Raw genomic sequence first — 27,938 nt, forward strand, 5'->3', positions numbered from 1 at the left:
CGACACATCGTATGAGAAAATTCTTAAATATATCCATACATCTGCTCTCTTATCATTTCATAGGTTTTATTTACAGGAAAAGCATAGGCAGTTCAATAACCAACACAAAATATTCCATGCCAAAGTTTATCAAGGTATTGTTTCATGCAAAATGTAACTGGATCAAAACCACAAAAAAAAGAGGATACAATTTTTTTTGTTCACTGAACTTGACAACAGACTGCGGTACATTCAGAGGAATCCTACACAGGAATAAAGGAATCGAAAACCTATCAGGACCAATTTCATTCTAGAAGAAATTGTAAACTTCCTGGCCCTAGTCCTAGTCCAAATATTATCAAGGTGCTATGAAAAATCACTTTTTACATTTACGTTCTTTCTCGTAAAATAACTTTCTCTCTTTTGTCAATCCAATGCACTAAATGTATGCAATAACCAACATGCTAAACCATTATACAAGTTTATTTTTTGCATGCAGGACTTTTTTAATATATTTGTGCTGGTTTTCTATGTTGTAAAACTGGAAATGACAATGAACAAAATACATGAACTAGAACTGACTGCAATCGCTGCACATTTAGAACAGAATATCAATTACGTAACTCTTACTCTCCATCTTTCCTTGCAGAATTTTATAAATCCTTGGTCACTTTAATAATAAATCTTTAGAGAAAGCTATTCCTCTTTGCTACATTACATCCCACTAAGTGCACAATGGATTTATTAGATTTCTTAATTCCTTTTTTTCCCAACGTCTGTATAAAATAAAAGCTGATTTCTTGTGTGAACCAAAGCTTTTTTTTTTAAATGGAGACATTTTTCATTGTTCAGGTCAATTTAGTATTTTTATTTATCACCATATGAAAATAAATCTAAACATACTCCTTGGGATGCATGGTACATTGCTCCAATAATTTAGCATTTTAGTCTTTTTTTTTTTTTTTAATCGATTGGCAAGTTAATTGGCCAAGTTTCAAATATGGTTTGCAGTTGACTTCATTTAATGGTTCACTACTTATATTTTTATTGCCACATCATATAAAAAGTCATATAGGCTCTTGTAGGGTCTGTTCACCCATTGAGTATTTGCAGCACATTTTTCTACATCAAAATGTTGGTAGGTAAAAAAGCTATGTAAAAAAATGTGCTTTTTAAATTTTTTTATGTTTTGTTTTAGCTGTAATTTCTATTGCATTTTTCCATTTATTTGAATGGATAAAGAACACTGCAAAAAACACTGAAAGATTTGTCATGCTGCAGATTTGAAAAAAGCTTTGATGGTTAAAATGTACAGGGAAAAAAATAAGCAACACGTTCAAGAGATTACAGAAATCTCATTTATTTTGATGGTACTGTAAATTGCAGGTTTTTAAGCCTAGAAAAATATGCAATTAAATTTGGAAGAAATGCAACATGTGAACAAGCCATTAGAGTGGTATAACTTATCTAGCATCTGTAGCTTATTATTGTGTACATTAAAATCACTTGTCTATATAATATATTTGTCAACAAGGTATTGCAGCCGGTTGATTTTCTATGTATTTTCTATGTAAAATTACTTATTAAATGGCTAAAATTGCAAAGTGTATGTAAAAACAGTTAGCTTCGCAATTTACTTGTTACTTAAAAGTAGTTTTAGCGTACAATTTGTTGAGGTTAGTTTCATAAGTGGCCTGTCTCGTAGACTTAGGGCATGTGCTCTTAAGCTTACAATGCTGTATCTGGCTGAATCTGACCAGCTTCAGTATTGATGCATTTCTCCCATACTACAGAGGCAAAACTGCCTCTGCTTGTAACAAGGTACAGCACTCAGTTCAGGCCAGTGGCTCAGTTATGTCCTCTGCCCTAACTGTCAATCTTGAGTATCACTCAGCCCCCGGCAAGCAAAAGACAAGGGAGTGGTGCATATGGGAATATGAGACAATCCCTTTAATTCTTTGCAGTATTCCTCAGTCAGTGGCTACAATTAGCATCGTCTGTACCTTGCAACAACTGCAACCTGTTAGGCAAGCACTGGATGCAAACTCATTTATTTAGCCTACCAGAACAGGTACCACATAAAGTCTTACCTTGAGGCAATGCTTCTAGGAGAGAATAACCTTTTAATATGACGTGAAATGGAACATGCTATAGATTTTTCACAAATTCCGTATGAATCCTTGAAAAAACCCTTTGTGTCTTCATATAAAATAGGCCTTTTAAATCTGGGTTAAGAAATGCAATCTGTAAAATATACGTAGCCCTGTGTTTTTAAGGACTACATAAACCATACCATGCTAGACTTTATTGGCTGCACATTTTTTACTTTATTTGCTCTAATGCTACTTTAAATTTTGTTTTATGTAATAACAATTATGTTTAGCTCTCAACCTGTGATCTAATTGATAGCAAGTATAGAACATTATGAAAAACACAACAAGACACCTAGCCTCATGTTGCACGCTGCTTATTTACAACAGAAAACTATTGCTTGTTTTAGGCTCGGTATTTATTTTCAGGCAAGCCTAATGGGATTACCCACAAAAAATGTTATAAAAATATTATTTCTCCAAAAACAAGGATCACATAAAATGTTTGTATAACATAGAGGGAAAGCCAAAAAGTAAATCCTTACAAGTACTGGTCCTTAACATATGTACATGTAAAGCATGATAGCAGCTTGCCCAAAAAACTTTTATGGACACCTTAACATGGAAACAATAATCTTTAGTTGATACAGAAGTTTTTAATCCTTCATTCATTTTCAGACCCCTTGATGCAGTTTGCACCTGTTCATAACTTTTCTTGTGGATGTTTTTACCTTCTATTAATACACATTGAATGTGAGGTCTTTGTTTCCATGATACTGTTGTCATGTGTATAAGCACAGCTTCATTCCTGGAGTGATTTCCCCTTCTACAGCTCATGGAGGATCATGTGATCCTCCTCCCTATTTAATGTCTGATTCAGTTACCTCCCTATTAAAATTAATGCCTTGTTCCCTTTTTTGGAATCTGATGTGTAAGTATTCCCTCCAGCTCCTCCCCGCTGGTACTGTATGTTTCATACAAAGAGAATGGAGGGAGGGCAGAGAGAGAGAGTCGCCAGAGCCAAGGTATAGGAGTTTTTGTGTCAACCATTGCACAATAGCTGGATATGCGTTCATTGTCTTTCTGTACAGCTATGGCATACATAGGCATTAGCGATGAGCGAATATACTTGTTACTCGAGATTTCTCGAGGATGCTCGGGGGTCCTCCGAGTATTTTTTAGTGCTCGGAGATTTAGTTTTTCTTGTCGCAGCTGAATCATTTACATCTGTTAGCCAGCATAAGTACATGTGGGGATTCCCTAGCAACCAGGCAACCCCCACATGTACTTATGCTGGCTAACAGATGTAAATCATTCAGCTGCGGCAAGAAAAACAAAATTTCCAAGCACTAAAAAATACTCAGAGGACCCCCGAGCATGCTCGGGAAATCTTGAGTAACGAGTCTATTCGCTCATCACTAATAGGCATAGCCATGACCACTTGGGCATCAAGTTTGTTGTTAACATTGCTGTGCCTCAAGTACACTTGTACAATAGCGGCTTCAGCTAAGAGTGGCCTATTTGACGTGGTTTATAATAATTGAAGGACTTCCCTTCACAACAACTGCTATTTTGGCAAACTGTGTGGTGCTGGGGTCATGTATCCAAAGGTCAAACATTAGAGATAAGCAAAAAAAATTTCACTACCCTGTCCTGCATCAACTTCAGTACTCCATGACAGATGGACCAGGGCTCTGCTCCTCAGCTGGAATCACAAGACACTCAGGATGCTAGCATTAAAGTGCCAGCTGGAGAAGTTTGCACTACCCTGCTCTGGTTGTACAGCGGACAAGGGTAGTGTAAATCTTTTTGGCCATGTCTATCAACTACCTATACTCTCCTATCCTACAAAGGCCAGCAGGATGTAACAAGCACTCTTCTGGAATTAGAGTTCTGGTGATGTAAGTGATATAAGTTATTTTACCTTTTGAAATTTGCAAAAATTAAATTTTCAGTCAAAGAAAATGAACTAGCTGCCTTCATGACATGTTCTAGGTTACATTTTTTATGCCTAGATTCCAGGGACTGTAAACTTTTACATGTCTCTATAACAAAGTTTAATTACACTAAGAGAAAACCCATCCATTTGACCTACACAAATCTCTAGATATATAAAAGTGCTTACACAGTCGTACTGATTATTGTCAGTCACCAGCTGCCCTCTGCATAGTTCACCACAAGAATAACACTACATAGAACAAAGAAAGCTGGCGCAACATAGTAGAAAAGCCTAAATAGTGCAATATTAATATCTAACATAAAAATTCAGCATGCCAAAGCACAACAAGGTACAAATAGCTCCATACACCTTACATTGCATGTCATTTATATTCCTACTGGGAAGAAACAATCAGAGGAACTTGCTGACAGCCAGAAAATCTTTAAGATAGTGGAGACAGCAGGTTCATTCTCGGGTATAACAAATAACATGACAGATTGAAAAGAGGAACATTACCGTCCTGCCGTGAAGAAAATTCTGATATGTAGAAGAGCAAAACTCTGTATCATTGTAGAGTGTGTGTAAAAAAACAAAATGAAAAATAATAATTTTATAGAACTGCCAAAATTGTATCTCCAATAATCAAATGAGTGAGTTACAGGAGTTTAAAGTGAACCTGTCACCAGGTTTGGCCGATATAAGATACGGCCACTGCCTTTCAGGGCTTATCTAAAGCATTCTATAATGCTGTAGATAAACCCCCGATTTGACCTGAAAGATAAGAAAAATAAGTTTTATCATACTCACCCGGGGGGCAGTCTGGTCCGATTGGTGTCGCAGGTCTTGTTCTGGCGCCTCCCATCTTCTTGTGATCGCCGCCCTCCTGCTTGCTTCATGGCTCCCCGGCATCACGCTCCTGTGCAGGCATACTTATCTGCCCTGTTGAGGGAAGAGCAAAGTACTGCAGTGTGCAGGCACTGGGAAAGGTCAGAGAGGCCCAGCTACTGCGCACTGCAGTACTTTGCTCTGCCCTCAACAGGGCAGATAAGTATGCCTGCACAGGAGCGTGATGCCGAGGAGCCATGAAGCAAGCAGGAGGGTGGTGAGCATAAGAAGATGGGAGGTGCCCGAACCTGAACCTGTGACACCCATCGGACCACATTATAGAATGCTGTAGATAAGCCCTGAAATGTGGTGGCCATATCCTATATCAGCCAAACCTGGTGACAGGTTCCCTTTAAGTAAAGGTCCTGTCTGGACTTATTTCATTGAATGCTCCTTTATCAGTGTGATATTTCAAATGTGCTAGGAAAGCATCTACAGATGCCCCCTAACGAAGAACGGCCATCATAGAGGGGTACATTACAAACTAGTAGAAGAAATAGATACTAAAGTTAATCCGTCCAAAAATTACAAAATGTATGGTACTCTTCAAAGGGAGGGCAATAATATGCAAAAAGTGAAGTGTCAATTTTTCACTAGAACCCGCTCCAAGAGCATTGTCCAAAAACGGAGACTAGTAACATTGCATAACTTATTTAACATATTATAAATTACTTTTTTTCTGAATTATTAAAAATCCTTTAAATACACCAAGTAAATAAGTAAACATTTTACTTTTTTACATGTTAAGTTATTCTCCTTTTGACTTTACCTTCAGGTCTGGATTGTGATATACCAATAAGCTGGTGTTTCAGAATTGCAACTGCAACATCTTATTATTTACACTTTTATTCACATGTCTATATATGATACACATTTTAATTTATTTTTTTAGGTTAGTATTTCAAGAGAACCATATGATTTATTATCATCCTCTGTCTTTGCTAATGAAATAAGCATCTGTGGTGCGATCGGTTCTACCACAGTGTTTAAAGGAGCTCTCAGGGATTTTTTTACTTGTCTCCTTTGTTATTAGCAATCAGTAATGTCTGTGCAGAGAGTGTATTACCATACTTACCAATCGCCATCTTCTGCCATTTCTTGGTCCACTCCAACATCACGTTAACGTATTTGTGATCTGCCGGTTTACACACCTTCTATGTGGCCCCGAGCGGCATTGAAAATAGCAGAGGGCTCATGAACATGGTAATAGACCTCTCTCTACACAATCAATACTGGTTGCTAATAAAAGAATGCTGCAGTGGTTCTTTAAGTATCCTTGGATATATATAACCTTGTCTTTTATTACAGCTATTGTTATGCAAAAATAGCTGGAATATTTCTTTTAAACATAAGAAATTAAATGCTTTGCTAAATGGCTATTCTCGTGATTATAAATGATTAAAATTGCCAAATTTTGAAACTTATTATTAAAAATCCTCTATGTTCTCAGGAACTGAGGAATTTTTCATTTTATTGCTTAATGCGTAAGTCACCAGCCATCATTGCTCTCAGTGGTTGCTTCCTGCAAGGACCACAGTACTTACAAGCCCTTTCCAGTAAAACTTGCATGCTCTGCTGTAAAGCTTGTCGGATTGCTGGACCTGGCTAGCTTCAGTGCCTCTTTCACTCTGTTCTAGCTTCAATGCCGCTGCGCTCCTATGCTGTAGCGGCAACACTCCTTTTGCTTGCGGTATTGTAGATGCACAGTTCAGGCCAGGGCTCCGCAATGTCACTGGTCTAAACATCAAATTAATCAGGAGAGCACCGACCCTTGGCAACTTGGAGGATAGGAGAGTGACTTGCGCCTGAGCTGCAATTTGTGAGGCAACCCCTTTAAATACATTTTTTAAGATACTATAGGAAATAGAAAAAAATATGGTTTATTGATCAGATATGCCACAATTGTATGATTAATAAGATTACAATCTTTGGCATCCCTACTGATAAAAAGAAAAAAGGGATCACAGTACTGGTATCCTCCTTGGGGAAAGAAGGGATCAATCACAGCACTGGTATCCTCCTAGGGGAAAGAAGGAATCCCAGCACTGGTATCCTCCTAGGGGAAAGAAGGAATCAGCACTGGTATTCTCCTTATGGAAAGAATGAATCACAGTACTGGTATCCTCCTTGGGGAAGGAAGGGATTACAGTTCTGGCATTCTCCCTTGGGAAAGAAGGGATCACAGCACTGGTATCCTCCTTCGGGAAAGAAGGGATCAATCACAGCACTGGTATCCTCCTAGGGGAAAGAAGGAATCCCAGCACTGGTATCCTCCTAGGGAAAAGAAGGAGCCACAGCACTGGTATCCTCCTTGGGGAAAGAAGGAATCAGCACTGGTATCCTCCTTGGGGAAGGAAGGGATCACAGTACTGGTATCCTCCTTGGGGAAGGAAGGGATTACAGTTCTGGCATTCTCCCTTGGGAAAGAAGGGATCACAGCACTGGTATCCTCCTTCGGGAAAGAAGGAATTACAGTATTGGTATCCTCCTTCAGGAAAGAAGGTATTCCAGTACTTGTATACTCCTAGGGGAAAGGAGGAATTACGGTACTGGTATCCTCTGAGTGGAAAAAAGGGATTACAGCACTGGTATCCTCCTTGGGGAAAGAAGGGATCACAACACTGGTATCCTCCTAGGGGAAAGAAGGGATCACAGCACTGGTATCCTCCATGGGGAAAGAAGGCATCATAGCACTGGTATCCTCCATGGGGAAAGAAGGGATGACAGCACTGGTATCCTCCATGGGGAAAAAGGGGATCATAGCACTAGTATCCTCCTTGGGGAAAGAAGGGATCATAGCACTAGTATCCTCCTTGGGGAAAGAAGGGATCATAGCACTGGTATCCTCCATGGGGAAAGAAGGGATCACAGCGCTGGTATCCTCCTTGGGGAAAGAAGGGATCATAGCACTGGTATCCTCCATGGGGAAAGAAGGGATCACAGCGCTGGTATCCTCCTTGGGGAAAGAAGGGATCATAGCACCAGTATCCTCCTTGGGGACGGCTGCAGTTTTCTGCACAGCTAAGCGGCCTGGAGAACTGCTGTAAAATAGAAATTTAGAAACAAACTCTACAACAGAACTCTCTTTATTTTCAGGGCTTATAAAAACTAGGAATATTCCAACAATAAGATGGGAATACTACTTTAACTGAGTAGTTATCAGTACATAAATATGGGTTTCAGCCTTGAAATATGCCATCAAGATAAGTTAGATAGCATGATTGTATGTTGATTCACATGTGCTTCTGCAGAAGTATAAGCAATGATAAGAAATTTTAAAGGATAATGTTACACAACATGGGCTCACTCCTAATGGGGCATATCATTTAACTATCTACCATATTAGTGCAAGACTTACCACAATCTCACAATCCAGTTAGAGAAGAACATAAGGCTTGACCATGGGTAAATAGTAGCCACCATAGTGCCACTTTCAGGGACCTTTCCTAGCCTCTCTAAGCAGCTTAAAAGGTGAGCAATGGCTATTTGCAGTCAACGAAGAGTTATTCTCCACTTTTTGTCCACTGAGGAATGGCATGTCTCAATGAATACAATGTGTGCCTCAATAGTAAGGTCCGGTTTTAGAACAGTTATAATAGACAGCCTAAACTAAAATATTACACTTATAAATAATAAGATATATGCCAATATGATGCAGTTTATATACAGTATTAGACAGATGACCTGAAAAGTAGTCTAATACCAAATAAACAAGCTAAATACAGAATTTCTAAAGAACCCTGCTTCAAAATCCTTGTGTTATGTGTATTTTGTCTACTATGTACGGTATATTGCAAACCAGGGGTGGACATGCCATTGATGCAACTTGCGTGGTCACAGAGGGGCTCAAGAGGTAGGGGGTCCATTTCCACCGCCAAAGTAGATAGAGCTTTGCACTGCAAAAGGCCCATTTATTGTTATTCACAGGGGCCCTTTTCTGTCTGTGTCCACCAGTGCTGCAAATAGTTTCCAGATTTACAGCAGATAAATATACAGTATGATGTCAATATAAAAGTATCTGGGCTTGAGTGCTCCATAAGGACCTTAAAACACTAAACTGTAAACTAGAATTTTAATATATAAATAGATTAAACGTGTGCTTTTTGTCTTGTGCGGACATTTTATTTCAGATGTTAGCTAAATATCTATGAGCTACAATGTGCTTTTTAGAGTATTTCCAACACTTAATACAAGAAGATCTATGAGGCAGAACTGAGAGATATATGGTCTACCAACATCAGCGCTGTCAGAATACATTTGCTCGAGAGCTAAGTTATACCTTGAAATCTTTCAGCCATTGTGACTCTGTAAATATGATAACCTGTGTTACAATGTTAATCATCAGATTATACCGCTATGGAAATAATAATGAGTTTAGCATATTAAAAATCTGTCTGGACTTGCTGTTATAAACGTCAACTCCTTTTACAAAACACCACATTTCTGTATTTTTAAAATGGCTACAAAATGTAAAGTAGGCAACTTGTATCAAGAGGTAATTTAAAAGAATCTGTAAAGACGAAATTGTATTTTTTGACATGCGAAACACCATGGACTTACAGTCTAACAAAGAAAAAAAAGATTTGTTTCCCAGCAGATAAAACGGTGTAGTATCTACGAGTTTCCAAGATGTACTTCAAAAGGTTTTAGAGTGTAAATATGATAAGAAATTTAGCAAAATTTCAACAAATCTGTATAAAAAGAAACAGAAACATTAACCATTTTTTTGAGACAACATGCTGCACTCTTTTTTTTTGTTTCCATAAAAAGTCTTTAACAATACAATTGCTATGCTGATCCAAGCCTCCAGCAATACATGCAAGAAAAAAATATGTTGGTAAGTTAAAAATCACTAAAACGTGCTATATATTTTTATGATAATGATTATTGTTTTTTTTCAGACGTTGCGAAAGTGTGCAGAGAAGTTCAAGGTCCTAGTGTTCTGGAAGACTCATATTCAGATGCGCATTTTGGTTTGATCCCTTTGCCATTGTAATAGTCCACAACTTGGTTTGGAACTTCAGCCAAAACACTTTTTGCAAGAGCAGCTGGAGAAGCCTACGATAAAAAACAAAGGAGAAAACTGTTTCAGTCTATAATTTGATTTTATATCTATCCACTTACTATAAATTGTATATATGGGAGTGAAGGTATCCAAAGCATAACATGCTATCCTAAGATAGATTTCAGAATGCAGAGAAAATTGCCCATAATGAAATTCACAACCAATGAAAGCGAGGTCACTATGATGCAAGACTATGTCATGTTTCATCTTCATATTCACATCCAAATATCACAGAAAAATGGCAAGAGTTTTCTGCGGACCACTGACAACAATGTGGAGCTCAGGGGGGTCAAGTGAACGAGAAATGGCAAAGTCCTTTCCTAGTATCCATTCCATTTCATTTTAATCATAAGAAGGGGTCACAAAGTTCAGATTCTGACTAATTGGGCATAAATAGATATATACCAAAATAATTTGTCCTGAGATAATTCCCTTCGAAAAACAAATTTAACAACTGCTTATGATAAGCATGTTGATATAAGATTTAACTGAGTAATAGAATATTAGATATTATGGATATACTGTATATTTACACATTTCAATGTTCTGTATTTATAAAATCTGCCACTTTCTTGACTGTGCTTTGTTTCAATCACTAAGGTAATATATATACAGTGAAGAAAATAAGGATTTGATCCCTTGCTGATTTTGTAAGTTTGCCCACTGACAAAGACATGAACAGTCTATAATTTTAAGAGTAGGTTAATTTTAACATTGAGAGATCAAATATCAAAAATAAAATACAGAAAATCACATAGTATAAATTCTATAAATTTACTTTCATTTTGCACTGAGAAATAAGTATTTGATTCCTCTGGCAAACAAGACTTAATACTTGCTGCCAAACCCTTGTTGGCAAGCACAGCAGTCAGATGTATTTTCTTGTCAGGAGGAATTTTGGTCCACTCCTCTTTGCAGATCATCTCTAATTCATTAGGATTTTGAGGCTGTTGCTTCGCAACTCAGAGCTTCAACTTCCTCCATAATTTTTCTATGGAATTAAGGTCTGGAGGTTGACTAGGTCACTCAGTAACCTTAATGTGCTTCTTTTTGAGACACTTCTTTGTTGCTTTGGCTGTATGTTTTGGGTCATTGTCTTGCTGTAAAACCCAGCCATAACCCATTAATGTCTTGGGAAGGAGGTTGTCATTCAGGATTTTACAGTACATGGCTCCATCCATTCTCCCATTGATGCGGTGAAGTAGTCCTGTGCCCTTAGCTGAGAAACACCCCCAAAACATAATGCTTCCACCTCCATGCTTGATAGTGGGGACGGTGTTCTTTGAGTCATATGCAGCATTTCTCTTCCTCCAAAGACGGCGAGTTGAGTTAATGTCAAAGACCTCAATTTTTGTCTCATCTGACTGCAGCAACTTCTCCCAATCACTCAAAGAATCATCCAGGTGTTCATTGGCAAACTTCAGATGGGCCTGCATATGTGCCTTCTTGAGCAGGGGGACCTTGCGGACACTGCAGGATTTTAATCATTTACGGCATAATGTGTTAGCAATGGTTTTCTTGGTGACTGTGGTCCCAGCTGCCTTGAGATCATTAACAAGTTTCCCTGTGGAGTTTTATGCTAATCTCTCACCTTTCTCATGATCAAGGATACCCCACAAGGTGAGATTTTGCATGGGACCCCAGATCAATGTCAATTGACAGTCATTTTGTATTTCTTCCATTTTCTTACTATTGCGCCAACAGTTGCCCCCTTCTCACCCAGCATCTTACTTATGGTTTTGTAGCCCATTCCAGCTTTGTGCAGGTCTATGATCTTGTCCCTGACATCCTTATAAAGCTGTTTGGTCTTGCCTATGTCGTAGAGGTTAGAGTCTGACTGATTAATTGAGTCTGTGGACAGGAGTCTTTTATAAAGGCGACTTTCTAAGACAGCTTTCTTTAATGCAGGTAACGAGTTGGTTAGTAACATCTAACTGGTCAGTAGGAGCCAGAACTCTTAATGGTTGGTAGGGGATCAAATACTTATTTCTCACTGCAAAATGCAAATAAATTTATACACAGCTCTGGCAAAAATTAAGAGACCACTGCAAAATGTTCAGTTTCTCTGATTTTTCTCTTTATAGATATATTTTTGAGTAAAATGTAAATTGTTCTTTTATTCTATAAACTTCTGACAACATGTCTCCGAATTTCCAAACAATAAATTTTGTATTTTTTTCTGACAAAGAAAAATTGTCAAAGTAAATAAAAGCCCCAGTGCTTTCAGAGCTCAAATAATGCAAAGAAAACAAGTTCATAATAATTTAGAAACAACAATACTAATGTTTTAACTCAGGAAGAGTTCAGAAATCATTATTTTGTGGAATAACCATGATTTTTCATCACAGCTTTCATGCGTCTTGGCATGCTTTCCACCAGTCTTTCACACTGATCCTGACACAAAAATTTAAGCAGTTCTTCTTTGTTTGATAGTTTGTAAGTATCCATCATCCTCATGATTACATTCCAGAGGTTTTCAATGGGGTTCAGGTCTAGAGATTGGGCTGCCCATGACAGGGTTTTGATGTGGTAGTCTTTTAATTTTTGCCAGAGCTGTAATTTATACAATGTGATTTTCTGGATTTCTCAATGTTAACTTTAACGTACCCTTAAAATTATAGACTGTTCATGTCTTTATCAGTGGGAAAACTTACAAAATCAGCAAGGGATCAAATAATTATTTTTTTCACTGTATAGTGAATTAAGTATTGAGCATGAGTCCAATTTTCTAAGTAAATATATTTCTAAAGGTGCTCTTGATATGAAGTTCTCAACAGCTTGGGGGGAGGGGGGGTCACGCAGAACCCACTGCTGTAACCAGTTTGCCAGGGGAACACAATCCGTAGTCTTCAATCATCAGTAAAGTTAAGTAATTGACTAACAAGGGATGGACAAGGCCGCGGCGCCTTCCAGTACTGTCCAGTTATTGGGGAACTTAAAGTGAGCATATGGTATGTACACCTCTGATGTCAGCTCAATGTATATGAAATGTATATATATATCCCAATACCATCACTGCCAACTCCACAACAACAAAGGGGATTGCTAGCTGCCACCAACAATCATTTATATAGGCCGAGTGAACATTGGTTACAGATAGCGTATGGTTTCAGGGGCGCGGTTTACAGAACAAGAGGAACAGAGCTGTTACATTTTATACATAGATGTAAGTCCGCAAGGACAGGGTCCTCTCCCCTCTGTACCAGTCTGTCACTGTAAACCTGTTTACTGTAAAAGATATCTATAACCCTGTATGTAACCCCTTTCTCATGTACAGCGCCATGGAGTTAATGGTGCTATATAAATAAATAATCTATAATATAACGCTGGGAGCGTCACTCTGTCCGAAGCCTCTATAGACTGCGCAAGCGCAAGCGCCGGCGCAGTCTGGGCCTCACAGAGCGACGCTCCCGGGAGATCGCGGTGTGCGTTCACACTGAACACACACCGCGATCTCCACCGCAGAAGCAGGGACCGCCAGGAGGGTGAGTATCGGCCTATATTCACCTGTCCCCGTTCCATCGCTGAGCGGCGCCATCTTCCCGGTCTTCGGTCTGTGGCCTTCAGTTCAGAGGGCGCGATGACGCGCTTAATGCGCGCCGGCGCCGCCCTCTGACTGAACAGTCACAGCCAGGAGACCGGGAAGATGGCGGCGCTCAGCGATGGAACGCCGGACAGGTGAGTATAGTAAGTGCTGGGGGGGCCTGAGCTGGCGGCGATACCGGCACCTGAGCGGGTCAGAGGCAGTATGGGGACGCAGGATGGAGCAGCACATAAGGATGGGGACGCAGGATTGAGCAGCACATAAGGATGGGGACGCAGGATGGAGCAGCACATAAGGATGGGGACGCAGGATGGAGCAGCACATAAGGATGGGGACGCAGGATGGAGCAGCACATAAGGATGGGGACGCAGGATGGAGCAGCACATAAGGATGGGGACGCAGGATGGAGCAGCACATAAGGATGGGGACGCAGGATGGAGCAGCACATAACAGTATGGGGACGCAGGATGCAGCAGCACATAAGGATGGGGACGCAGGATGGAGCAGCACATAAGGATGGGGACGCAGGATGGAGCAGCACATAAGGATGGGGACGCAGGATGGAGCAGCACATAAGGATGGGGACGTAGGATGGAGCAGCACATAAGGATGGGGACGCAGGATGGAGCAGCACATAAAAATGGGGACACAGGATGGAGCAGCACATAAGGATGGGGACGCAGGATGCAGCTGCACATAAGGATGGGGACGCAGGATGGAGCAGCACATAAAAATGGGGACACAGGATGGAGCAGCACATAAGGATGGGGACGCAGGATGCAGCAGCACATAAGGATGGGGACGCAGGATGGAGCAGCACATAAGGATGGGGACGCAGGATGGAGCAGCACATAAGGATGGGGACGCAGGATGGAGCAGCACATAAGGATGGGGACGCAGGATGGAGCAGCACATAAGGATGGGGACGCAGGATGGAGCAGCACATAAGGATGGGGACGCAGGATGGAGCAGCACATAAGGATGGGGACGCAGGATGGAGCAGCACATAAGGATGGGGACGCAGGATGCAGCAGCACATAAGGATGGGGACGCAGGATGGAGCAGCACATAAAAATGGGGACACAGGATGGAGCAGCACATAAGGATGGGGACGCAGGATGCAGCAGCATATAAGGATGGGGACGCAGGATGGAGCAGCACATAAGGATGGGGACGCAGGATGGAGCAGCACATAAGGATGGGGACGCAGGATGGAGCAGCACATAAGGATGGGGACGCAGGATGGAGCAGCACATAAGGATGGGGACGCAGGATGGAGCAGCACATAAGGATGGGGACGCAGGATGGAGCAGCACATAAGGATGGGGACGCAGGATGGAGCAGCACATAAGGATGGGGACGCAGGATGGAGCAGCACATAAGGATGGGGACGCAGGATGCAGCAGCACATAAGGATGGGGACGCAGGATGGAGCAGCACATAAAAATGGGGACGCAGGATGGAGCAGCACATAAGGATGGGGACGCAGGATGCAGCAGCACATAAGGATGGGGACGCAGGATGGAGCAGCACATAAGGATGGGGACGCAGGATGCAGCAGCACATAAGGATGGGGACGCAGGATGGAGCAGCACATAAAAATGGGGACACAGGATGGAGCAGCACATAAGGATGGGGACGCAGGATGCAGCAGCACATAAGGATGGGGACGCAGGATGGAGCAGCACATAAGGATGGGGACGCAGGATGCAGCAGCACATAAGGATGGGGACGCAGGATGGAGCAGCACATAACAGTATGGGGACGCAGGATGGAGCAGGACATAAGGATGGGGACGCAGGATGGAGCAGCACATAAGGATGGGGAGATGGGGACGCAGGATGCAGCAGCACATAAGGATGGGGACGCAGGATGCAGCAGCGCATGACAGGATGGGGACGCAGGATGCAGCAGCACATAAGGATGGGGACGCAGGATGCAGCAGCGCATGACAGGATGGTGACGCATGATGGAGCAGCGCATGACAGGATGGGGACGCAGGATGTGAGCAGCGCATGACAGGAAAGGGAACGCAGGATGGAGCAGCGCATGACAGGATGGGGACGCAGGATGGAGCAGCACATGACAGGATGGGGACGCAGGATGGAGCAGCGCATGACAGGATGGGGACGCAGGATGGAGCAGCACATACCATGATGGAGACAATATACCAATATAAATGCTCGCCACCCGGGCGTAGAACGGGTTCAATAGCTAGTAATAATAATAATAATACAGTAGGTAAAGAAAGTATTCAGACCCCTGTAAATTTTTCACTGTTTGTTTCATTGCAGCCATTTGGTAAATTAAAAAAAAACTCAATTTTTCTCATTAATGTATACTCTGCACCCCATCTCGACTGAACAAAAAGAAATGTAGAAAATTTTGCATATTTATATAAAAAAAAAATAAACTGAAATATCACATGGTCATAAATATTCAGACCCTTAGCTCAGACACTCATAATTAAGCGAAATGCTGTCCATTTCCTTGTGATCCTCCTTGAGATGGTTCTACTTCTTCATTGGAGTCCATCTGTGTTTAATTAAACTGATAGGACTTGATTTGGAAAGGCACACATCTGTCTATATAAGAATTCACAGCTCACAGTGCATATCAGACCAAATGAGAATCATGAGGTCAAAGTAATTGGCCAAGGAGCTCAGAGACAGAATTATGGCAAGGCACCGATCTGGCTAAGGTTACAAACAAATTTCTGCAGTACTCAAGGTTCCTAAGAGCACAGTGGCCTCCATAATCCTTAAATGGAAGAAGTCTGGGACCACCAGAAATCTTCCTGAACATAGCCGTCCAGCCAAACAGAGCAATTGTGGGAGAAGAGCCTTGGTGAGAGAGGTAAGGAAGATCACTGTGGCTAAGCTCCAGAAATGCATTAGGGAGATGGGAGAAAGTTCCACAATGTCAACTATCACTGCAGCCCTCCACCAGTCAGGCCTTTATTTCAGAGTGGCCCAACGGAAGCCTCTCCTCAGTGCAAGACATATGAAAGCCCGCATAGGGTTTGCTAAAAAAACACATGAAGGACTCCCAGACTATGAGAAATAAGATTCTCTGGTCTGAGGACACGAAAATAGATACCTTTTTGATGATAATTCTAAGCGGTAGGTGTGGAGAAATCCAGGCACTGCTCATCACCTGCCCATTACAATCCCAACAGTCAAACATGGTGGTGGCAGCATGCAGGGACAGGACAACTGGTTGCTATTGAAGGAAACATGAATGCGGTCAAGTACAGAGATATCCTGGATGAAAACCTCTTCCAGAGTGCTCTGGACCTCAGACTTGGCCGAAGGTTCACCTTCCAAGAAAACAATGACCCTAAGCACACAGCTAAAATAACAAAGGAGTGGCTTCAGAACAACTCTGTGACCATTCATGACTGTCCCAGCCAGAGCTCTGACCTAAACCCAATTGAGCATCTCTGGAGAGACCTTAAAATGGCTGTCCACCAACCATCCAACCTGATGGAAATGGAGAGGATCTGCAAGGAAGAATGGCAGAAGATCCCCAAATCCAGATGTGAAAAATGTGTTGCATCATTCCCAAGAAGGCTCATGGCTGTACTAGCTCAAAAGGGTGCTTCTACTCAATACTGAGCAAAGGGTATGAACACTTATGACCATGTGATATTTCAGTTTATCTTTTTTAATAAATTTGCAAAAATTTCTACATTTCTGTTTTTTTCAGTAAAGATGGGGTGCAGAGTATACATTAATGAGAAAAAGAAAGAACTTTTTTGAATTTACCAAATGGCTGCAATGAAAGAAAGAGTGAAAAATGTAAATGGGTCTGAATACTTTCCATACCCACTGTATATCTGATAAGAAAAGATAGGCAATGTTTATAAAAAATGTATAAAGATGATACAAAATGTGAACAAAACAATATGGTATATACAATTTAATAACATAAAAAGGAATAACGAAAGAGAATTACTAAACCTGATGTTGCAGGAATGGTTCTTAGCTTCCAGAATGAACAAAGACAAACACCCAAATTCTGTTTTCTATTAGATCAAGGTTACGTCCACATAACTCCCCATGGTGAGCTCATGTGGGCGCTGGTTGTGGGATGTGCATTTTTCTCTATAACAGTTGGTAACAACCTGTCCAATCCACATAGGCGAAGAAATCAATCTATAGATGTCCATACAGTTAGTTTGGACTAACAATGATGAATGATACAGGAAAAAAAGTATTGAATACAATTATTGAAATGTATTTAATTCTTCCTACAAAAGCCTTTGTTGAGATAGCAGCTTCAAGAAGCCTCCTTTATGGAGAAACTAGTCGCATACATTGCTCAGATGTGATTTTGGCCCATTCTTCCACATAAATACTTTTCAAATCCTGAAGGCTCTATGGGCTCCTTCTATGAACTTTTGAGCTTAGTTCCCGCCATAAATTTTCTATTGGATTCAGGTCTGATGATTGGCTGGGTCATTCTAGAAGCTTTATTTTCTTTCTCTGAAACCAATTTAGAGTTTCCTTGGTTGTGTGTTTGGGATAATTGTGTTGCTGAAATGTCCACCCTCATTTCATCTTCATCATCCTGGTAGATGGCAGCAGATTTTTATAAAGAATGTGTGGGTATACTTGTCTGTTCAACCTTCCTTCAATTACATTAAGTTTGCCAGTGCCGTATGCTGAAAAACAGCCCCACATCATGATGTTTGCACCTCAAAGCTTCACTGTTAGTATGATATTTTAACATGCTCTGTATTTATTATGATATCCAAATAGTTCAATTTTGGTCTCATCTGTTCAGACTATAGTCTCCCAGTATTTCACAGGTTTGTCTATATGTTGTTGATCATACTTTAAGCGCACTTGAACATGCTTTTTGCTCAGCAATGGAGTTTTGTGTGGTGAGGGTGCACACAGGCCACTGAGATTGATTTCATTACTTATTGTTTCCTTTGGAACAATTGTAGCTGCTGATTCCAGGCTTTTTTGTAACTCTCCAAAGATGGTTCTTGGACGTCTCTTATGATTATTCTTTTCACTTCTCTGTCTCAAATATTGCTGAGAGCATCTGTTGTGGTCTTTTTTTGGTGAAATCATGTTTTTTTTCCACTTTTGTATCGCTCCAACAGTGGTCATGGTCACTGGAACCTTCAGTAGCTTAGAAATTCTTCTTTCCATGCCATCAGTAATTTTTGCGACAATAAGGTTGCAAAGGTATTGAGGCAGTTCACTGGTTTTACCCATCATGAGATGTTTCTTATGTGGCACCTTGATAATGAGATACCTTTTTATAGGCCATCAGTTGAACCAGCTGATATTATTTTTCACTAAGTTGTAGGATTGCTTTCTAGTTACTGATAGAATTCTGCTGGTGTCATGACTTTCCATGGCTTTTTGCACTTCTCTTGCTTCATGTGTTCAATACTTTTTTCCTGTGTTATTTCTCATTACTACACATAACTTATTTCATTGACATCTGTGGTTTGATTTCTTTGCCTATGTGGATTGGATGGGTTGTTATTGACATCTGGATAGAATTTCATGTCAATAGCACTTTTAGAAATATATTTTCATAGAAAATTGGTGACGTGCTCAACACTTATATGTATATGTATGTATGTATAATATATTATGTGATATACCAATATTAAGTAGCAAGTATTTGTGAAGTGTAAAGGAAATAATACATGGTTTTCGAAATATAAATCTTAAATTTGTTCTCAGCCCTGCTGAGTCAATACTTTTTAGGACGACCTTTGGCTGCAATTACTGCTGTAAGTCTTTTGTCTATACCAGCTTTGCATATCTAGAGTCTGATATTTTTGCCATGTCTTTGCAAACTAGCTCTAGTTCAGTGAGATTGGATGTAGAGCGTCTATGAACAGCAATTTTCAAGTCTTTCCACAGATTCTCAATGAGATTCTGGACTTTGACGGGCCATTTAAACTCATGAAAATACTTTAATGTAAACTATTCCATTATAGCTCTTGCACTATGTTTAGGGTTGTTATCCTGCTGGAAGGTGAATCTATGCCCCAGTCTCAAGTTAGGTTTTCCTCCAAAATTACCCCGTATTTAGCTTCATCCATCTTGCCAGCAACTCTGACCAGCTTCTCTGTCTGTGCTGAAGAAAAGCATCCTAGCAGGATGATGCTGCCACCACCATGGTAGATGGTAGGGATGGTGTTTTCAGGGTAATGTGCAGTGTTAGTTTTCCTCCATATATAGCATTTTGTACTTATCCCAAAAAGTTCTACTTTGATTCATCTGACCAGAGGTCTTTCTTCTACATGCCATGTAAGGAACACAACTGGCATGTGGAAAAAAGATGCTCTGGTCAGATTTGTGAAAAGATTTAGAAAACCATTTATCATTTCCTTTATACTTCACAAATACTTGCTACTTTGTGTTGGAATACCACCAACAAAATATAATTATATTGTGCTTACATTATATAATTAGTAGCACAGAATAGATACTAGAGTCTATATTCCCCACTTGCATTCGATTGGTTACAATAAAAGAGAGTTATTGTCAAATAAGACCTCAAATCCACAGTATTGAATCATTAGACAGATTTTTCTTTGCATTATATGTGAAAACAAACAAGGTCATCACAGTCCACAAGTTGTTACATTGAAGCACTAGTGTGTGGGTAATGTTAGTCAATAGATACACTTTAATCTATACCATATTGGAATCAGGTTTTACTGTGACCCTAAGAATGATCTTAGAATGCAGTGCAGCTATTACTGCTTTAAAGCTTAGCGTGTGTTGGGCTTTTTTCTATATATGTAAATTTGATATGTTGTTTTTGTTTTCTAAATGACTGGATCAAACTTGCTGGATTTGTCTTTTTATTGTTACTCAATAAACAAGTCAATTTTTCTATCCTAAGCAGTTATGAAATTGTGGAATGAACCTTTCCTTCCACTAGACACTTGAGAGTGAAGATACAAAAAAAATTATAATCCACCTTCTTCCTTACTAAGTACATTGAAATAATGACATTTTACATACCCTTATACCAATGGAGATCAGTCATCGCTAAACATCAGGAAATATGGAGGGGTTGTTCACTTCGGCACTTTATTTCAGTTGGAAATTTTGCAGTGATCTCCCGAAAAAAACCTCTAAGGCTGCCATCACACTAGCAGTATTTGGTCAGTATTTTACATCAGTATATGTAAGCCAAAACCTGGAGTGGGAGATAAATGCAGAAGTTGTGCATATGTTTCTATTATACTTTTCCTCTATTTGTTCCACTCCTGGTTTCGGCTTACAAATACTGATGTAAAATACTGACCAAATACTGATAGTGTGACGGCAGCCTTAGACCTTCATTTTCGGTTTTCCACGTTTTATGTAGCCAGATTAGCTCAATGTATAATATTTGGATGCGTAGTGCATGTCTTTTTCTACACTCATGTTATACTGCATAGTGTATCCCGTGTTTTTTTTTGCCTCACCTGGTACCAGCTATCCTATGTGGCTCAGGTGTTTTTAAATTAGCAGAAGACTTCATAAGAGATGTTGCCTATTTTGTTCTCAGCCTTTTGTCTGAGACCAAGTGGAAGGTGGGTTTTTGGTTCTTTTCACTTGGCGTTATGCCATTATTGCTGTGCCTGTCTGGTGGTGTGGCTCGGAGTCATGGGGACTTTGCCTGCCAGCATGGGTACTGTCGGGCATCTGGGTCACTCCTTATACTGGTGAAGTTTCACTGGGCAGTGGTTGCTGTACAATGCATCTCCATGCAGGTTAGAGACCTAATGTGAAGCTCTCTGTGACATGACAGTGGTCTTATATCAAAATGTTAGCTAAGAACCTTGTGGGACCCTCTTTGCCAATCTATATTACCTCACTACCAGACAAAACAATCAATTTACTAGAAGAGAATTTGTATTTACTACTAGTGATGAGCGAGTATACTCGTTACTCGAGATTTCCCGAGCATGCTCGGGGGTCCTCCGAGTATTCTTTAGTGCTCGGAGTTTTAGTTTTTAATGCTGCAGCTGAAAGATTTACATCTGTTAGCCAGCATAAGTACATGTGGGGATTCCCTAGCAACCAGGCAACCCCCACATGTACTTATGCTGGCTAGCAGATGTAAGTCATGCAGCTGTGTCAACAAAAACTAAATCTTCAAGTACCAAAAAATACTCGGAGACCCCCCCGAGCATGCTCGGGAAATCTCGAGCAGCGAGTATACTTGCTCATCACTATTTACTACCTTTCTAAACACCCTCATAGACCACTGGAGCTTTTTTTGGTTTTGTGTTTTTATTTTTCGCTACCCTTCTTCCCAGAACCATAACTTTTTTATTTTTCCGTCAATATGGCCATGTGAAGGCTTGTTTTTTGTGGGATGAGTTGTACTTTTGAAGGACACCATTGGTTTTACCATGTCATGTAGTAGAAAACGGGAAAAAAATTCCAAGTGCGATGAAATTGCAAGAAAAGTGCAATCCCATACTTGTTTTTTGTTTGGCTTTTTTACTAGGTTCAATAAATGCTAAAATTGACCTGCCGTTATGATTCTCCAGGTGATTATGAGTTCATAGACACCAAACATGTGTAGGTTCTTTTTATCTAAGTGATGAAAAAATTCCAAACTTTGTTAAAAATAAAAGTGCCATTTTCCATTTCCCGTAGCATCTCCATTTTTCATGATCTCGGGTTGGGTGAGGGCTTATTTTTTGCGCACCAAACTGATGTTTTGGTGCAGATACGATCTTTTGATTGCCTGTTATTGCATTTTAATGCAATGTCACGGCAACCAAAAAAAGGTAATTTGTCGTTTTGACTTTTTTTCTCGCTAAACCATTTAGAGATCAGGTTAATCCTTTTTTTTATTGATAAATTGGGTGATTCTGAACACGACAATACCAAATATGTGTATGTTTGATTTTATTTTTGTTTTATTTTGAATGGGGCGAAAGGGGGGTGATTTGAACTTTAATATCTTTTTAATTTTTTTATATTTTTAAAAACATTTTTTATTTACTTTTGGCATGTTCCAATAGTCTCCATTGGAGACTAGAAGCTGCCATAGCCCGATCAGCTCTGCTACATAGAGGCGATGTTCAGATCGCCTCTATATAGCAGATTTACTGACTTGCTATGAGCACCGACCACTGGGTGGCACTCACAGCAAGCTGGCACTGACAACCATAGAAGTCTCCAGGAGACCTCAGGTAGTCATTCAAACACACCGGTGACCCATGATCACGTGATGGGGTCACCGGTGTGCGTATTTCTGGCCCAATGGCCGGAAGCGCGATTTAAATGCCGCTGCCAGAGTTTGATAGCGGTTTTAACTGGTTAATAGCCACGGGTGGATCGCGATTCCACACGCGGCTATTGCGGGCACATGTCAGCTGTTTAAAACAACTGACATGTCCCCGGAAAGATGTGGGCTCACAGCCAAGGCCCACATCAAAGGGAGGGAGACTGACATTAGTGTACTATTATGCCCGATGTCGGTAAGGCTTCTTTCACATTTCCGTCAGTACGGGGCCGTTGCCATGCGTCGGCCCGATGTACCAACGGACGTTGTGAAATTTGTGCACAACGTGGGCACGGATGCAGTTTTTCAACGCATCCGCTGCCCATTGTAAAGTCTGGGGAGGAGGGGACGGAGTTCCGGCCGCGCATGCGCGGTCGGAAATGGCGGATCCGACGTACAAAAAATGTTCACTTGAATGTTTTTTCGTGCTGACGGTCCGCCAAAACCCGACGGATCCAGTGCACGACAGACGCGACGTTTGGCCATCCGTCGCGCTCCATCGTCAATAAAAGTCTATGGGCAAAAAACGCATCCTGCGGGCACATTTGCAGGATCCGTTTTTTGCTCAAAACGTCGGATTGCGACGGATGGCAAAAAATGCCAGTGTGAAAGTAGCCTAATGGATTAAACGATGACCAGTAGACCTTATAGCGAAACAGCCATTGGCACCCACAATTTGCCCGGTGAAGGGCCCTGGTGATAACAGCTTCATGTTCTTGATAACATATCTACATCATAAGCATAGAGTAACACAGAAATTATACAAAGTGGAAAATAATTAGAATTTTTTCTAAGCATCTTGATATGTATCACTGATTACAAACCTGATAGATAATAAATAATTACTATCTTCTTGTCAATATTTATATTGTATGAGAAGAAATGATAATTCTGTTCGAGCCCTTGGGGGATAATATCTAATATTTGAATAAATACATTTTCATCCATATTAATTATTCTAAACTACAAGGCTTTTCTATAGATAAATCGCAACTGCAGATCAGATTGAATATTAAATGTAAACATCAAGTTTGTGAATAGAATGAGGTTTTCCATGACTAAACAGCAATCATCATGGATGTGAAAAGATAAACAGAAATTTAATTTGAAGATTTGTAGACCATTTTCAATTAAAATACTTGAAGTAGAAAGGGGATGCAGTTGCTTATCCATTCTCATATTCAATGAGCACAGTACAGCCTGGTCATTTTTATGATATTAATATAAGAAGACTAATTGAATCCGATATGCTTTGTTTTATTGAAGAATGACCAATGTAATTATGGAATGGCCTTGGATTGGAACAAGCAAATTCCACTAGGGAACTAATGTACTTCGTATTTTAATCAATCTAGATATTTAACAGAAGCTAGAACACTGTGACATCTATGTGATATATACTAACATTGAGGCAATTTTAGATGAATAACTGAAGCTGTAATGATCAAATTCAGGTGGTTTCACTGGAGTTTCCATGGCTCCGTAACCTTTCTCTATGAAAAACAATAGCATGTTGTAGCAAGAATAATCTAATTATTACAATGCCAACAGTCATACTGATCATGTCTCCAGCATCCAACTCGTAATCACATACCTTTGTACTAGGATCACATGAACATATTATCTGATCGGAATTAGGTCAAGTTTGCAAATCACATTCTGATCAAACTCAGTGTTTGATCAGGGTATGATCACAAAGTGATCAGATTTTCTTGGATGAGGAGAAGATGGTGGCAAAAAAAATTCTCCATCTTTTCCAGTCTGTCAGTCTGTGAATATCTGACTACACTCAGATGTCATCCAAATGCAATTCGATGTTTCCTCAAACTCATTGGTTTGCATGGCCAAATGCGATCTGATAATCGGATCCAACTTGGGCATGCTGCAATTTTTTCCTTGGACCAGCTTGGTCCTAGAAAACAAATCGGACATGTTTACAGCCCAGCAGAGTAACATTGGTCCGAGTGCCATCCAAAGTTTTGTGGATTGCACTCGGACCGGAAATACCGTTATCTGCATGAGCCCTTTTGATATGTAATCACTTAGTGAAAATAAGGTCAGGTTTTGTTTACATAGGACCAGTGCTGGAGGTTCCACTCAGAGCTTCCATTACAGATCTGACCAAATTTATCAGAAACCATGACAGAAGCCAGTCAGACTCTATTATAAAGAATGGGGTCTGTCAGGCACCAAAATGTAGGGTGTCAATCATCTCCTTAATTTTCATGCAATCTGAAGATATTCAGAAATAACGCAGATTAAATTTCTAATTTTCACATTACGAAACATCATGGTGTGCTAAATTTCAGGATACAGCACTGGAAAACTTCATGCTGCCATCTACCAGGATGATGAAGATGAAATTAGGGTGGACATTTCAGCAAGACAATGATCCCAAACACATCGCCAACAAAACTCTCAATTGGTTTCAGAAAAAGAAAATAACACTGCTAGAACGGCCCAGCCAATCACCTGATCTGAATCCTATAGAACAGTTCATAGAAGTTCATAGAAAGAGCCCACAGAACCTTCAGGAGCTGAAGAGTGTTTGTGTGGAAGAATGGGCCAAAATCACACCCAAGCAATGCATGCATCTAGTTTCCCCATACAGGAGGCATATTGAAGCTGTCATCAATCATCAAAAAGGCTTTTGTACAAAATATTAAATACATTTCAGTAAGTGGGTTCAATACTTTTACCCTGTGTCATTTCTCATTATTACATATAACTTAATTTTTAGACATCTATGGCTTGATCCAGGGCGTAGCTAGGGTTTTGTTTCGGCGGGGGGGGGGGTGAATGAGACAATGTGATGGAGAGTATGTACTCTATATTGTATGTACTGTATGTCTATATGTATGTTGTATGTTCTGTATGTATGTGTTGTATGTTGTATGTTTGCATGGTGTATGTTGCATGGTGTATGCTGCATGACGCTTGTGACATGTTGCATGTCGCATGTTGCATGCCGCATGTCTTATGTTGCATGTTTCATGTCGCATGTTGCATGTCACATGTCGTATGACGCATGTGACATGTTGTATGTCGTATGTTGCACGTCGCATGTGACATGTTGCATGTCGTATGTCGCATGACGCATGTTGCATGTCACATGTTGTATGCAACATGGTGCATGTTGCATGCCTCATGTTGCATGTCATGTGTCGAATGACGCATGTGACATGTTGCATGTCGCATGTGACATGTTGCATGTCGTATGTCGCATGACGCATGTGACATGTTGCATGTCATATGTCACATGTTGCACATTGCATGTCACATGTCATATGTTGCATGGTGTATGTTGCATGGTGCATGTCGTATGTTGCATGTCGTATGGTGTATGTTGCATGGTGTATTTTGCATGTCGCATGTTGTATGTTGCATGTTGCATGGTGTATGTTGCATGTCACATGTTGCATGTATGTTGTATGTCTGTATGTATGTTGTATGTCTGTATATGTGTATGTGTTTTTTTACATTCAACACATTAGCCGGATGATGGGACTACTACTGTCCCATCATTGGTTAATGTGTCACTCACTGTCATAGTAGCAGGCATAGCCCGATGGGACTTGTAGTCCCATCGGACGATGCCTGCACACAGACACACACATCAATGACCCCCCGCCCGAAGCAGACCCCAGCAAGGCCAGTGGACCCTGCGGGACTGCGCTGAGATGTGCGGGCACCGGGTGGCACACACCCGCAGACCCCAGCACCGCCTGGCGTCCGCACATCCTAGCGCAGTCCCGCAGGCCCCCTGCACCGCCTGGCGCAGCCACGCAGACCCCTCCGCGCCCGCACATCCAAGCGCAGCCCCATCCACATATCCCAGCCTGCACAGCCTAGCCCCACCCGCACATCCCAGCACAGCCCTGCAGACCCCAGCGCCGCCCACAGCCCAGTCACTCTTGATGAGTGACCGCTGTCTGTGGAGGCTGGGTCACTCCTACTGGTGGTGACGTCACGTCAATTTCCAGAGTCTGGAAATTGACGTGACGTTGGCGGAAATTAGCGGCGGCTGCAGCCTGGGGGTCACGTGACCCGGACTCAGCCGGCCGTATAGCGCCGCTCACAGGCTAAAACTTCAACAGAATGTATTTACAAAACTCATTAGGGGCCCCGGGGGGGATACATTGGGGGGTTAATTGAAAGTAGTGGACAACCCCTTTAATTATTTCTTATTGTTTGTTAGTCCTTCTGTCTTTGTGATCTTTTGTACACTTTAGTAACAAACTACAATCTCCTGTATATTTCTACTTGCAAGTGATATACTGACAGGTAGATACAAATGGAATACATAGAGGGCCTTTGTTGTAGGAATGATTGTCCAGACAGTATTTCTACATCTACAGGCACTTTAGCAAATATGGTCAAAGCCAAAGAGGTTTTCTATCAGCATCAGTTTATAGCATAAGTAGTGTAATAATAAGCGCTATCACTTGCCAATTAAGCCCTGACCCGATCAAATTCGCTCATCTCTAATCTCTAGTGGCTATCTCTGGTCAGTGGCAGCTTTCTTTCTTCTGGAAGAAACATAAAAAATAGGCCTAACTTTAAGTAGTTTTTATAAAATTCCTAAAGAAGTTTAAATTACATAAAAATCCAGCGAGTTTTACATAATAATTACCTTGAAAAACCCGGAAAGCGGATGGTACTCATACAATATAGATTCATACATACAAATTCACCATGAATTAAGGCTTTAAGCTGAAACTAGTTGGTCTGCTTCTCATTTGTCTATGGATCTCTTTTGGTGACCTGCTACTATAGTTTTTAATGTGATCAATAAGCTATATATTTTTTAGACTTTTGGCTACCGCTGGAGGATATTCTCAGTTTTGTCAGACAATACAGTGCGACAACTTCTACAGGCAAAGCTATAATTATGCCGCCTGATAATACCCCAGGGAGCTATTATCTTCACATAAGGAAGCAGATATTAGATTATGGATAACATACAAGATTGATTTTCTGCTGTTTCACTCAGTAGATTGACTCTGGGCTTCCCAATGTAATATGTTTAGGATAAAATATTAGGAGGGGAAAGCCTAGGACTCATTACATGACCATTTAATATATCATTTATGAAAACCCTGTGACACATTTACAATGCAGTTAATAGGACTTATCAGCTGGGAATATACTACAGGGTGGAGC

General features: G+C 40.7%; 1 protein-coding gene across 1 annotated transcript in view; it reads right to left on the reverse strand.

Annotated features, from left to right (window-relative positions):
* Positions 1-7,964: 7,964 nt before the first annotated feature.
* Positions 7,965-27,938, reverse strand: part of CPNE4 (copine 4) — a 717,826-nt gene continuing 697,852 nt past the window's right edge. The window contains exon 16 of the mRNA XM_069730083.1: positions 7,965-9,951. Within this exon, the coding sequence (XP_069586184.1) occupies positions 9,820-9,951 (132 nt within the window). The 3' untranslated portion in view covers positions 7,965-9,819. The remainder of the gene's footprint in view (positions 9,952-27,938) is intronic.

This window comes from Ranitomeya imitator, chromosome 6 (genome assembly GCF_032444005.1).
Source record: "Ranitomeya imitator isolate aRanImi1 chromosome 6, aRanImi1.pri, whole genome shotgun sequence".
Taxonomy (NCBI): Eukaryota; Metazoa; Chordata; class Amphibia; order Anura; family Dendrobatidae; genus Ranitomeya; species Ranitomeya imitator.